At 35.2% G+C, this 15,758-nt stretch overlaps 1 protein-coding gene across 1 annotated transcript in view; it reads left to right on the top strand.

The window, feature by feature from the left end:
- The first annotated feature begins 2,415 nt into the window (after window positions 1-2,415).
- LOC131175825 (uncharacterized) overlaps window positions 2,416-15,758 on the top strand; it is a 126,696-nt gene continuing 113,353 nt past the window's right edge. Inside the window, exons 1-5 of the mRNA XM_058140497.1 lie at window positions 2,416-2,673; window positions 2,794-2,942; window positions 3,771-3,902; window positions 5,402-5,626; window positions 5,783-5,965. Coding sequence (XP_057996480.1) covers window positions 2,416-2,673; window positions 2,794-2,942; window positions 3,771-3,902; window positions 5,402-5,626; window positions 5,783-5,965 — 947 coding nt within the window. The remainder of the gene's footprint in view (window positions 2,674-2,793; window positions 2,943-3,770; window positions 3,903-5,401; window positions 5,627-5,782; window positions 5,966-15,758) is intronic.

Genomic DNA, 15,758 nt, shown 5'->3' with positions numbered 1-15,758 from the left:
CCTTTGTGATTGATTCTGGACCATTGGAGTCCAGGGTGTTTTGAGGGCTTTAATTGAATTTGGGTAGCCTCAATTGGTGCAAGGATAATTGGAGGTGAAATTAGACACATAATGCAACATTTTTTATGAAGAAATGATGCCCAGAAAACTAACCTAACTTGACCTAAAATTTGACCTAATCTGGGTAACACACATTTTGCCCTGGGCAAAATGACCAAATGAACAGTGTTTGTTCATTTAGTCATAACTCAGTGTAGAAAAGTCCAATTGACCTGAAATTTATATCAATGAAAAGCTTAGACAATTTAGGACAACTTTCATGAAGAACACAACTCCAAATTCTGACCAGAACTTAATGAAATTGCCCACTAAAAATCAGGACACCAAAACTGCCAGAATGGGATTCTACCTAGAAATCCTGGGTAGATACCAATCTGGCCAGCTTTGCTAAAATTAGCATAACTTGAGCTAGAAAACTTCAAATGGAGTGATTCAAAAAGAGAATTAAAGAAGAAACATAAAGGAACAACTTTCATGAAGATAATTTTATCAAATTTCCACTGTAGCAATGACCAATGGAACAACAAATTTAAGGCATGAAATCTGAAATTTTTAAATAACATACAATAAGCTTTGAAATGGTATTGGCAACAAATGCCAATAATTTTAGAATGCAAATTGTGACATGTTGGTGCTAATAGAACCAACCTATCTATTATGTATGAAAAGTCAACATTTTGGGTTGACCAGTGAAATGAATAAGAATTAATGAAAAGTAAATACAAAAAATTAAACATTAAATCTTGTAAAATGCCTTAGTATTGCCTAGTATGACTAGTTTGGATAGGTTGGCATGCCAATAGGGTTCTGATAGCAGTACTGCATATGGCTTCATGCCATTATGTGTTTTATGGCCTATTATGTCATTCTGTGATATGATAGCCTATGGCTATACTGATTATGTTGATATACTCGGCTTTATGCTTGATTGTTTATATGGCTTATTAGCCATTTTGTTTGCACACCGGGAGACACTTTGTGACCGATGGTGTGATGGCTCGAAGTACTTGGTACCCATAGCTAGTTTACTCGTTTATCCAGTCTGGTCAGTTGTATAGGTTACTCGGGCAATTAAATTAAGTGTTATTAAATTCAGTACAACTAAATGAAGTCTAAATAAAATATTACCAAATAAAGACATAAAAAACATTAAATTAATAACCCTAGTAAAAATTATTGAAATATCATTCTGTAAAAGACATTAGCATCAGAACTGCATAAGCAATTATTTTATTTTAGTTTAGTTTATTTCTCCTTTATTATTGGCACCACTAAGTAGTATTGCTTAGCACGTTGCTTTTGCCATGTGTAGGTACTGGAGATACGAAGTGCAAGCCTAGTAGACCGTAGACTGGGAATCAGACTTGGATCTGCATTTTGCATTTTGTGGTACCTCGACCAATAGTGCATTTGGTAGGATTGCTAGGCTTTATTTTGTATTAGATCTACATTTTGTCATGTAAATGATAAACTTCTGTAATTATTATAAATATTATGAGTTAATGAATTTGAACATTTCTTTGTAAATACAAGTATGTAATTATTCATGCATGGAATGAAATTGAAATTTTGAGTTTGATATGTTGAGAAGTGTTGAGATTTGATGAATTGTGATGACTTTGTATTGAAATTATTTGGAGTTTAGGAATGAAACCAAAATTTGGGAGTGTTTTTCACAGGTTACGAAGAACTGTTTTCTCCATTTTTAGCCGGCACTCTGTCAAATTTTCTGTAAATTTTTCAGAACCTTAAATTAATTCGTAATTTTAATAAATAAAATAAAATAACATAAATTTCACTTAGTGATAAATAAATAAATAAACAAATAAATTAAGAAAGGGTAAATAGTAATAAAATAAGATATGGTGCTCTGGCACACTATGTAGCATATCTTGCTTGGCTACACTGTAGACGGGTAAGGGGTGTCACAGAAGAAGAACATGACACTTTGAGAAAGTGGCATAAAGATGACATGCAAGCCAAGTGCTATATGCTTGCTTTAATGACTAATCTGTTACAGAATCAGCATAAGAAAATGCAAACATCTTTTGAAATACTGAGTCACCTTCAAGAGTTTGGTGAAAACAGTAGGTTGGCTAGATATGAGATATCTAAACAACTATTCAGAATGAAATGCATGAAGGCCAGGATGTGGGAGAACATATCCATACCATAATCTGGCTTATAGAGCAACTGGAGGCATTAGATTTTTCTATGGACTTTTCCCTTCAAACGGATTTGATCCTTCAATCCTTGCTAGAGTCTTTTGGAAGCTTTATCACAAACTTCCATATGACTAAATAAGAATGCACTTTAGCTGGTCTTCTGAACATTCTTGTGATTGCCCAAGGCAATATGCCTAGCAGGAAGGGAAAGGAAGTGGCACTTGTTGCTTTTTCTTCTTCTGGTAAGACCAAGAAGAAAAAGAAAAGCAATAAGAAGAAGCCGTCTTCTGCCTCTGGCCCTTCTGGTATAGTGGGCAAAAAGAGCCAAACTGTGAAGAAGAAGGTAGAAGTAGCTCTTGCTGACAGTGGAAAGTGTTTCCACTGTCAAAAGGATGGGCACTGGAAGAGAAACTGCCCAGAATACCTAGAGTTGGTAAAGAACAAGAAGGCAAGACCTTTTAAAGGTATAACTGTTTCTTGTTTCTTAGATTTTGGTATTGCTTATCATACTAATTCTGCTTGGGTCATTGATACTAGTTCTAATTCATATATAATTTTTGATGTGCAGGAACCAGTAAATCATAAGAGCTTGGATCATGGAGAAGTGAGGCTGAAGATTGGTGATGGATTAAGTGTTGATGCTAAAGCCATCGGATCTACTTCTCTTATTGTACATAGTTATTTTGATGATAATGTTTTATACTTAAAAGATGTTTTGTATGTACCCAACATGTATAAAAACATCATTTCTGTATCTAGTTTGACGAGAGATAGCTATGAATTTAGATTCATAAATGATGTATGTATAGTTTATTATGGTAATAAAATTATATGTTTGGGTTACTTGCAAAATGGACTTTATTATGTTGATAATGAATGCAAAACAGCTCCAAGCACCGAATATGAAATTAATGTAATAGAAAATATCAACCTTAATCTAAAACAACTTTGGCACTTGAGATTAGGTCATGTAGCAGAAGATAGGATCACTAAGTTGGAAAGGATGGGGATTTTGTCCACTTTAGGAAATGAACCATCACCAACTTGTGAGTCCTGCCTTCAGGGAAAAATGACCAGATCTCCCTTTATGGGATAAGGGCAAAGAGCTAAAGATATTTTGAAACTCATACATAGTGATGTGTGTGGGCCATTTAGAGAAATGGCTAGAGGTGGATATTACTACTTCATTACCTTTACTGATGATAAATTTCGGTTTGAGTATTTGTATTTAATGAAATACAAGTCTAAATCCTTTGAAAAATTCAAAGAATTCAAGGCTGAAGTAGAAAATCAAACAGGAAAAAGTATTAAAGTCCTTCGATCTAATCGAGGTGGTGAATACTTAAGTACAGAGTTTGATGAGTTCCTTCGGGAACAGGGCATAATTTCACAATTTACCCCTCCTAGTACACCATAGTTGAATGGCGTGTAGGAGAGAAGAAATCATACTTTGTTGGACATGGTACACAGCATGTTGAGCTTCACTGATTTGCCTATTTCCTTATGGGGATATGCATTAGAAACTGCACTATATATTCTTAACAGGATTCCAACTAAATCAGTTTCTTCCACACTGTATGAGATATGGCATGGAAGACAACCATCCCTTAAACCTGTTAAGGTATGGGGTTTTCCAGCTTTTATCAAGAAGCTGGAAACTGATAAATTAGAAACAAGGTCTGAAAAAGGTAGATTTGCTGGATATCCAAAACAAAGTTTTGGATATTATTTTTATCTTCCACAATCACAAAGAGTTGTGATAAGTATAGATGCAATTTTCTTGGAGCAAGAGTTTCTTCAAGAAGGTGGCAAAGGAAGGAAGATAGAATTGGAATTAGATAATTCCACAAATAACTAACAACCTACACCGATGGATGTTGATCCAATGGGAGAGCCTATGCCTATAGATAATACATCCACAATACCGGTTCTTCATAAATCTAGTAGAATATCTCATCCACTAGAGAGATATGGATTTCTTCATGATAATGAACAAGAGTTATTTATTCATGAAGAAGTTGATCATGGAGATGATCCTACTAGTTATGAAGAAGCTATATCAGATATAGATTCTTCAAAATGGCTAGAAGCTATGAAATCTGAAATGGATTCCATGCAAAAGAACCAAGTTTAGGATCTTGTAGACCCACCTGAGGGTATTATACCCATAGGATGTAAATGGGTTTTCAAGAGAAAGATTTGTCTTGATGGAAAGGTAAAGACCTTCAAAGCTAGGCTTATAGTGAAAGGGTTTCGCCAAAGGGAAGGAATTGATTATGAAGAAACATTCTCTCCCGTAGCCATGCTTAAATCCATAAGAATTCATCTAGCCATTACAGCACACGATGATTATGAGGTTTGGCAAATGGATGTCAAATCTTAATGGTGTTATTGAGGAAAACATATACATGGAACAACCCAAGGGTTTTGAATCCAAAGAAGGTTCCAAAGTGTGCAAGCTTAAGAGATCCATTTATAGTCTTAAGCAAGCTTCTAGAAGCTGGAATAAACATTTTGATGAAGTCGTTAAAACTTTCAGTTTTATTCAAAACATTAATGAGCCGTATGTGTATAAGAAGACTAGTGGGAGTATGACTACCTTATTAGTGTTATTTGTGGATGACATATTATTGATTAGTAATGATATTAGTATACTAACATCTGTAAAAACTTGGTTGTCAACTACTTTCTCTATGAAAGACTGTAACACCCTAGGCAAATCCCACATCGACAAAACACGAGAGAGATGCTGGGTTCATAAGTTGATAGTTCGTAACCCCTATTGACGCGTTTTAAAACCGTGAGGGCTTTGGCCCAGAGCGGACAATATCACTAGTGGGCCGGGCCATTACATTTGTGGTATCAGAGCTACTCCGCGTGCAACCTTGAACGATGGTGGGGCAAACCTCAGCGAGGACGCTGAGTCCCATAAGGGGGGTGGATTGTAACACCCTAGGCAAATCCCACATCGACAAAACACGGGAGAGATGCTGGGTTCATAAGTTGATAGTTCGTAACCCCTATTGACGCGTTTTAAAACCGTGAGGGCTTTGGCCCAGAGCGGACAATATCACTAGTGGGCCGGGCCATTACAAAGACCTTGGAAAAGCTAACTATATTCAGGGAATTCAGATCTATAGAGATAGACTGAAAAGAATAATAGGTTTATCCCAAAGGCTTTACTTGGAAAAGGTGTTGAAGAGGTTCAACATGCTTGATTGCAAGAGGGAATTGTTACCAGTTAGGCATGGGATTCACCTTTCTAAGGAACAGTCTCTAAACACTCCTGAAGAAGGGGAAAATATGGCCAAGGTTCCTTATGCTTCAGCTATAGGAAGTCTAATATATGCCATGCTGTGTACTAGGCCTGATATTGCCTACGTTGTTAGTATGACTAGCAGGTTTCAATCCAATCCAGGTTTGAAATACTAGACAGCTGTCAAGAATATCCTTAAGTACTTGAGAAGGACTAAGGATTTATTCTTGATATATGGAGGAGGTGAACTTCAACTAGAAGGATTTACAGATTCTGATTTTCAATCAGATATTGATGACAGAAAGTCCATCTCAGGGTTTGTATTTTTGTGTAATGGGGGCGCTATTTGTTGGAAAAGTTCCAAACAAACAACTACAACAGACTCCACGACTGAAGCTGAGTATGTTACTACATGTGATGCTGCAAAAGAGGCTGTTTGGATCAAAAAGTTTGCTTCAGAACTGCAAGTGGTTCCTTCTATTGAGTCAGTAGTTCCTCTCTACTGTGACAATAATGGAGCCATTGCTTAGCCAAAGGAGCCTAGGTCTCACTAGCAATCCAAACACATAGAGCGGCGATTTCATATTATCAAAGAGATAGTTATAAAAGGCGATATTGCCATGCAGAAAGTAGCTTTAACTGACAGCCCGACTGATCCACTAACCAAGGCCATGACATAGCAATAGTTAGACAAACATCTTGAGAAGATGGGTCTTAGATACTGTAGTGAATGGCTTTATGCCAAATGGGAGATTGCTAGTTATGTGTGCCCTAGAGCATGCACTAATCTTGTAACTTGTAAATAACATTGTAAATATTATAATGGCAATGAACGTTTCATTTAAATGTAATGTGTGTTTAATACTATATTTATTTGAAATTGTCCATTAGCAATATGTTATGTGTTTTATTCTTATGAGATAAGAATATGAGTGGCAGAATACATGGGACATTTGTTATAAATCAGAGTTCGCAGCTAAAGGATATTTTGGTGGGCACATTATATCCAAAGAGCTGTCACCTCTTTTTGTCTCCATTGATCAGTATGAGTTACTGATGAATATGAAATGGTGAGCCTCATGCCATCTAATATGAGATATCAGGATAAATACAGTGGAAACTTATGAGATAAGTAGGTCGAACTTGTGACATTCAGATAACATGAACATAACATTTACTCTAGTTAATAAAATGTTATTTGTGTCATACTAGTGCATATAATTCTTAGACCTAAGATGACATGGTTGTCTCTTATATGGGTGGTTTGAGTTTGAAACCACTTACATATCTGTACTGTGTATGGATGCTTCGGTGTGTGTTGGCTCAGATTAGTCATATGTTAGGACAGGTGTTCAGTCAATAGGGGATCCGTAGCCTTGAGTAAATAGGGTTAAAAGTCCTATGCAGATTTTAGTTGTTCTTGACAAGATTAAGTTCCTGGTCAGGATGGATGACTTTGTCAGGAAAGGTATTTCCTGATGGTAAAGTCTTATATATCAAGAATCAGATTTCAAATGAGTGCATAAGATTCCACAATAAGGGGTTTGACTCAACCATGACCTTTAATGGGATTGGGATATAATACGGAAGGATTTTAGTGCATGGTAACATATGATCAAAGGTTCATTATTAAGATATTTCTTATTGCTAATTGGGTGGCCATGGCATGCTATGCTAGGTGTCAACCATGGTCTATGAGATGTCTAAAAAGATTTGGGGAAATCATTTATGGTCTGGAAGAGTTCCAATGATATTAAAAGTTAATATAATTTCTCATTGCTAATTAGTAATGAGTCTAGTAAGTCACACACCTACAAAATTTAACCACCAAGTAAATTATGATTTAATTGATTAATTAAATAGTTTAATTAATTAATTAATTAGATTTGATTTACAATAAGATTACAAAGTCCCTAGCATGACTCGAAACCAAATCTTGAATATTGGATGTATGATGAAAGTTGAATTTATATTTAAAGAGTTTAAATATGAATTCAATTGTGAGTTTAATTAATAGAGATTAATTAATTAATTAATTTATATGTCATATAAATTAATTTGAGGGAGAAATTACAATTTTGGATTGAGAATTCAAAATTCATTGCAAGGGGAAAATGGTAATTTTACAAGGTGACACATGGCACCATGAGATGGTGACACGTGTTACCATCGAAGATAACTTTTTGATGATTTTATCTTGGCTTTACACTTGTCATAATGTGATTAAAACAAGAAAAAGCAAGATTCAATCTTAAAGTGACATGTGGTAACCATTTAATGGTTTTTGTCTCTTGTATATAAATACAAGATAAGAAGAGGACCAAGTGAGTTGAACCTTTTTCTTCTTCTTCTAGGTTGGACGACAGCCTCTCTCTCTCTCTCTCTCCTTCTTGTGTTTCCTCCATTGATGATAGAAAGACAACTTGTTTCTTTCTTGAATCAAAGACACTATAAAAGGTTTCTAACTCAAATACATTCATAGAAATCACCTAAAGTAAATACCTTAAAAGTTAGTGGTTGGCAGGAATCAAAGAGAGGACTTGGGCTGCATAAGGTGATCTTGGTGGAAGCTTGTGGTGGATAAGCTAGAGGAGCAACAAGTAGTGCTCTAGGAGACTACCAGAGGGAGCTTTTAATTCTGCGCCCCTTCAGGTTAGTTGTCTTTAAACCCTTTTTTAGTTAGGGTTTGCTAGGTTTAATTGTTAAATATCAATCCTTAATGGCAAATGAATCACAAATGCATGTTAAAAGAGTGTTTTGACATGCTTTAGGGCATTAGAAAAAGGCTAGGATCACAATACACTTGTATGTATGCATGAAACCCTAGATAAAATTTTTGAAATCCATCCTCTAAGGCCTTAACCACGCTTCCCAACGCCATCAATATCAATTTCCTATTTAAGTTTGGAGTGGTGAGAAAAGCAATATTAAAATGTAACTGATTCAAATTGATGTCATAAATTTTTTTTGGAAATAATTTAGCATTTTAAAAATTCTACGAAAATTTTGCGTGGTTACAGCTAAAACTACAGTAAAACAGTTCTTCTAAACCTATTAAAAATCCATTTATAAAATTATATCATCCACAAGTCAACTCAATTAACTCATTTCATTCAACCACACCAAGCAATGGTGTTTATCACATATACAAATCAAAATGGAAATTTATCTATAAATTTACAAACTCAAAAGATAATAAATTATTATCACAAGTTTATTTGTACAACTGCTCGTTTGTCTTTTAGATACATATAAACTAAATTACATCAAAAATGAATTTACAATGGTATAAATAAAATACTCGAAAAAGATCCAAAAATAGCTTCAACCATGCTACTAGCAGCTCACTCTGCTGCTTTGCCCTTCTCCATATCTGCAACAGCATGAAATAGCCATCACTGAGTAATTCACTCACTGGTACACAACTAAAATTTAAAACTCATTATAAAGCATAAAATATCAAAACATAATAAATCATGATTTCCATGACTAAAGAAACATTCCATAATTCCCAATCAATAATAATCATTTATTGAAAGTCACATTTCATTGAAGAAGTTTCAACTCACAATTCACAAAACATAGGTGTTGCCAAGAACACATAGTTTAGACTATGACATAAAATTTCATGATTAATGCCGTGTTATACACCACGACAAAGCAAATCAACCTCACTAACCATTATTAATGAGGGAAGGGCTAGCTAGCTAATGAGTACTCATATAGTATCACCCACTAACTGTTATTAATGGGGAGACATAATCATAATTAATTATCAAACCCCAAATAGTCGTTACTACTAAGGAATTCCAAATGGGACTGTCATGCTAATTGTGGTTTTAAAATAATTTCAAACAATTTCATTCATCAAAATATATTTATAAATTCGCAATCACATTTCATTCAAAATAATTACCCAAAAAGGCAACACACAATTTCTCAAACACTTCAAATTTCATTCAAAATCGGCCCACTCCCCTGCTACAATGGTACAAAATGTCCAACATCCGCCTTTCTAAAATTGTAAACTCATTTTACAAAATTAAAGTACTCATTCAAACCATTTACAATTTAAAACAAAAGGGGAGGTTTTAGTTGTGTACAAACCTCTTTATACTTCTCTTACCTAGTTTAACTCTTCCCCTCTTTAGGAGGCTCCTTTTCCACTGAAAATACATAATGAAAATGTCTCAATACTGACCCAATTTTCTCCAATAATTAACCAATTGAATGCCTATTGAATGCCTAAGTTACTTATGCAAATTCAAGGAGTTTGGGTTCTAGACAGTTTTATGTCATGAATTTTGAACCCAATTTCAACCTAGTTCTAGTCATAATTTGGAAAAGTGATCTGAATAAAAATTGTTCCTATATGTCTTAATTTTATTTTGAATTTGGAATCACTCAATTTGAAGTTTTGGATCTCAAGTTATGGCCAAATTACTAAATACTGTTCCAAGTGCCATATCCTGAGATTCCAGTTTTTCTAGATTTGTATCACAACTTTGCATTTTATATCAGGGCATCTTAAGCTCATAATTTGATCCTAGTCCCTCAAACAATGTTTTATATCTTTGTCTTAGGTTTTCAAATCATTTTGAATCACTCCAATTGGAGTATTTTAGAGAAAGTTATGACATATTAACCATCCAGGGTTCATAAGGTCATTTAGCTAAATTGTAGGAAATCCAGCTTATGCATTCCTAAATTTTTTCTAGCAATTTCCATAAGTTGCCTTAAGATATGGGTTCTGGTCAAAACTTCTATGCGTTACAAGAATTTTGACTTTGGAATCACTGCATTTGAAGCTTTGTAACCCAAGTTATGGTAATTTTTCCAAAACTGGTCGGATAGGCAATTGTCCAGAATTTCTAGGTTAGTCCAGAATCAGGGTAAATTTGCTAGACCAAATTTGGCTAGCAATTTGATTAACTTAGGATCATAATTTGGCTCCATGTTCTTCACAAGAATTGTTCTCTTATGTCTCAGGTTTTGATTGGTTCAAGAATCACCTAAATTGGTGTTTTCTAGTATGAGTTATGCCTAATTTACTAAGCACTATTCATTTGGTCATTTCTAGTCAGGCCCAGAACACCAATTATAGATTCAAGGTCCATTTAGGGCAACTTATGGTCATTTTCTGGGCAAGGTATCTCATGAAAATTCTTGCCCTATGTCTTATGTTTCATCTCTAAGTGGCCGCCAACCAATTGGAGCTATGTAGCTCAATTTATACTCATTCAAACCTGCTGGACTCTGAGGTCCAGAATTCCAGCAACTCAACCACAATACCAATCCATTAATTCCACTCTAATTCACACTCAAGGCATTTCAAATGACCAAAATTTACCATTACAAACATCAATTGAGTAACCTACAATAAAACCCTAATTCTCCATAAACCCTAATTTTCCGTCTTCCCAATTTCATGCAACTTATGCAATTTCAACTACATATTTCATGTATACAACTTCAATCAAGGTAAAACTCTCGCTTAACTTCATCAAAAACACCAAATCCTCTACCCTTCTAAGGCTGGCCAAAAATCACACTTAGGTTTCATGCATGATTCTTTTCAATTTCTCATATTATTTCCATTTAATCTACCTTTTTTCTGTGAGTATATAACAATTTAAATTGAAAATGTGGCTTACCTCTAATGGGTTTTGCCAATCTTCTTAATCTTCACTTGTTTCTTGAATTTCTTTCTCCCAATCTTCACTTTGAGGCTTAATTAGGGGTTTTCTAGGGCTTGGTTATGGGAATTTGTGGACAACTTCAAGATTTAGAAAGCTTAAATGTTGAAAATGGTAGAAATATGGAAAGAGATGGGAGCCGGCCACTTAGAGGAAGAAGATGAGGGATAATTGTTTTTATTTTAATTGATTTTTTTGTCTTCTTATCTAATAATTATCCCCAAAATTCATAATTGAAGATTATAATTTTAATTGTGTCATGTCAATGTCATTATGATATCATAAATGTGATTAAATTTTAAATTTTCTATTTCTTTCATTTTCTTTTCCATACATTATTCTTATATTTTTTTATTCTTTTCCAATATTTTAGTCTCATATAATTTACTGGAATTTTAGGTCAAAAGTCACCTCTAGGAGGGAATTGACCCAAAATGCCCCTCATCAGGTTATAGTATGTCTTTTAATAATGCCCGATGAGTCCTTAGGTTCTGATTCACTTAATTTTACTTATTCTCTTTTTATTTCTTGGATTTTTAAATTTCTAGTAGTTTCGCAATTATCCCTTAATGTGGTCTCACACAAATTTAGGATAGCAACTGAACTCTCAGTCGCTTCCCGGGTCAGTCACCCATCGTCGGGACCTTCGACTCATTTAACCGTTTTGTGCTTTGTTTCTTTTATTTTCTTTCACCTTCATGTAATCTTTATTAATTTTATTTATGGCTTTTTCCTTGTGGCTTAGGTATGGTTCTAGACATTCTAGCTGTCCGGACAAATATTAGTCACTGGAACAATAGAATGTATGGACTACTTAATATGAGGGTGTTACAATTCTCCCCTTCTTAAAAGAAAATTTCGTCCCGAAATTTTACCTAGTATCAATCTCTGAAGAGTAATGGGTGTTGTCTCCTCATATCCTCCTCACGCTTTCATGTAGCCTCCTGGCCTGAATAATGGTTCCACAGCACTTTGATTAGTGGTATCTGATTGTTTCTCAGCTGTTTCACCTCATGTGCCAAGATCCTTATGGGCTCTTTATCATGAGTAAGGTCTAGATTTACTTCAATCTCTTCTACTGGTAAGATGTGTGAGGGGTCTGATCGATACCTCCTTAACATGGAGACATGAAAGATATTGTGAATCTTCTCCAACTCTAGAGGCAATGCAAGTCTATATGCTAGCGGACCCACTCTTTCCAGAACCTCATATGGCCCAATGTAGCGAGGACTTAGTTTCCCCTTTCTGCCAAACCCCATAATTTTCTTCCACGGGGAAACTTTAAGGAACAACTTATCACCCACTGAATACTCAATATCTCTTCTCTTCATATCAATGTAGGACTTCTGTCTATCCGATGCAGCTTTAAGTCTGTCTCTAATAAGCTTAATCTTCTGCTCAGTCTGTTGTACAATCTCTGGGCCAATCAACTTTCTCTCGCCCATTTTATCCTAATGCAAGGGAGTTCTACACTTCCTGCTGTACAAAGCTTCATATGGAGGCATCCCAATGTTGACTGATAACTGTTATTGTAGGTAAATTCAATCAAAGGTAAGGGTGTGTCCCAACTACCTTCAAACTTAATCACACAAGCCCGAAGCATGTCCTCCAACATCTAGATGATCCTTTCAGACTGGCCATCTATTTGTGAATGGAATGCTGTACTAAAGTTCAATATAGTTTCTAGGGCTTTTTGGAGACTACCTCAGAATCTAGAAGGGAACCTTGGATCTCAACCTGATACAATAGACACTGGCATTCAATGTAGTCTCACTACCTCATCAATATATAGGTTAGCCATTCTGTCCAAGCTATAGTCCATTCTTACTGGCAGAAAGTATACAGACTTAGTCAATCTATCAATAATAACCCAAATTGCATCATGAATCTTCTGTATCTGTGGAAATCCCATCACAAAATCCAGTGATTCTCTCCCATTTCCACTTGAGAATTGGCAATGGCTGTAGTAACCCTGCTAGCACTTGGTGTTCTACCTTTACTTGCTAATAAGTTAGGCATTTGGCTATATTATCTGCAATATCTTTCTTCATGTCCATCCACCAATAGTATTCTTTCATGTTTCTATACATTTTGATTCCACCAGGGTGCATAGCAAATGGCAAGTCATGTGTTTCCTTCAAAATGATTTGCCTCAATTCAACTTCATAAGGAATGCACATTCTACCCTGGTATAGTAGTAAGCCCTCATCATTCACTGCAAACTTTGGTTTCTTACCATCCTGAGCTTCTTTCATCAATTTCAAATGCTTTTCATCATTCTAAGTGGCTGTTTTAATCTAATCAATCATCATTAGCTAAAGTAGCTACGATTCGCCCCTCAACATCAATCTCCAAATTAGCATGTAAAGCCCTCAAGTCATGCACCATGGACACGGGTGAAACTCTTAAGCTAGCTATGGTCTTACGACTTAAGGTATCAGCAACCACATTTGCTTTCCCAGGTTGGTAGTTAATCAGACAATCATAGTCTTTTATTAGCTCTAACCACCTCCTCTACCTCAAATTCAATTCTTTCTGTGTATCCAGATACTTCAAGCTCTTGTGATCTGTGTAGATGTAACACTTTTCCCCATACAAGTAGTGTCTCTAGATCTTCAGAGCAAATACAATGGCTGATAGCTCCAAGTCATGTGTAGGATAATTCTTCTCATGGGGCTTTAGCTAGCGTGAAGCATATGCAATAACATTTCTATCTTACATCAGCACACAGCCTAACCCATTGTGAGAAGCATCGCTATATATAGTATACTCTTTACTCAGAGTAGGTAAAGTCAAAACTGGAGCTTCAGTTAAACATCTTCTCAACTCATCAAAACTTTTTCTTACACTGATCAGTCCACTAAAATTTCACATCTTTTCGAAACAACTTGGTCAGTGGAGATGCCAATATGGAGAATCCTTTCACAAAATGACAATAGTAACCAGCCAAACTAAGGAAACTCTGAACTTCTGTGACATTTTTGGGTAGCTTCCAATTAAATATAGCTTCTACTTTTCTTAAATCTACCTTGATACCCTCAGCTGGTACAATAAGCCCCAAAAATGTAATTTCCTTCAGCTAAAATTCACATTTTGATAGTTTGGCGTACAACTATTTTGGTAACACCCCTATTTGCATAGCCTGGTATATTTCACTGTTTCGGTGACTGGTGTCAATTCGGAAAATTAAGAGAATTAGAACCACGTCTAAGACACCTAGTTAAGCCCTGAACGCAAATAATTAGTAATTGCCAAATAGTTAAGTATAAATAAGAAAAACAAAACATAAAAAGTTAAATGAGCCGAGAGTTACAGCAATGGGTGACCTTCTCAGGAATGACTGCGAGGTTAGTCTAAACTCAAATTTCGAACTCTAAAATATGACGTCGCGGTCCTTAGGACCATTGCGAACACAGTGGAAAAGAGAAAATCACGAAAAAGAGTTGTTAAGCAGGTCAAATAATTAGGTTAGGGATCCGAAAGAAATATTGAATTACTTACAAATCGGATCGAACCGGTGAAGGGCAATTTGGTCAATTCACCCCTAAAGCTGACTCCTAACCTAACTATCCAATAAAATTGGAGAAAAGAAAATTTTTGGATCAAGAATTAAATTAAAGAAACAAGAAAAAATAAAATAAAAAAAAGGAAAAACCTTATTTACATCACCTTAGCTCACAATTATGATGTCATAAATTAAATTTAATTCACCCACTTTAATTGACTAAGTCAAATTGACTTAATAAAAGATAAAAATACATAAAAATTAAAACAAATCTTCATTCCTTCTTCCCTAACCCATTCAGCAGCCAGACTCCTCTCCCTCCTCCATTTTTGCTTTACCATTAAAGCTTGCACCAAGCTTCCAAATCACCCAACTAAACCCTAATTTCCCCAAAATTAACTCATAAAACCTTGTTTTCTTTCCTTGAGGAAGTGATTTAGCAAGAAAGAAAGGAGAAAAGAGGAGAAGAATTGAAGATTAAACTTCAAAGTTTAAGGTTAGTGAGTTAATTGAAAATTCTAATTTATTACTTGTGTTCTTTGTGTAAGTAACTTAGAAATTAACTTAAAATCAAACAAAAACAATTGTTGAGGGACCAAACATGAAATTCATCCAGCTAGGGTTAGGATTTGTTATGAATGAGTTTGATGGCTTTGAATAGCTCTTTGAGGTGAATTAGGTGTGTAGAACATGAATACACACTTTAAATTGCATTAGATTGAGCTTTGATTGAAGCTAGGGTTTTGAGCATGTGAAAAATTGAAGAAAATTTTGAGAATTGGCCAAATGATGTTATTGACCTTATTTGAGTTGAGAAATGGTCAATTGTGACCATTTGTGGTGTGTATGAATTGTTGGAAACAAGTTTAAATTTGAATTGGTGAGGGTTAATCTGCAGGCAGCTTGACCTAGGTCCTTTTCAGGGACCAAAACTGAAAATTTACCAGCCTAATTGGTGTGAGGCCAATTGGGAATGAAACTAGACACAAAATGACACATTTTTCATTTAGGAATCATGCCCATAAAGTGACCATAACTTAGTGAACAATTAGGTTAAATCCGGATTGGGCACACTA

Source organism: Hevea brasiliensis, chromosome 18, assembly GCF_030052815.1.
Source record: "Hevea brasiliensis isolate MT/VB/25A 57/8 chromosome 18, ASM3005281v1, whole genome shotgun sequence".
Classification (NCBI taxonomy): Eukaryota; Viridiplantae; Streptophyta; class Magnoliopsida; order Malpighiales; family Euphorbiaceae; genus Hevea; species Hevea brasiliensis.
The sequence above is the reverse complement of the archived record's forward strand: the minus strand, read 5'-3'. Positions and strand labels throughout refer to the sequence as shown.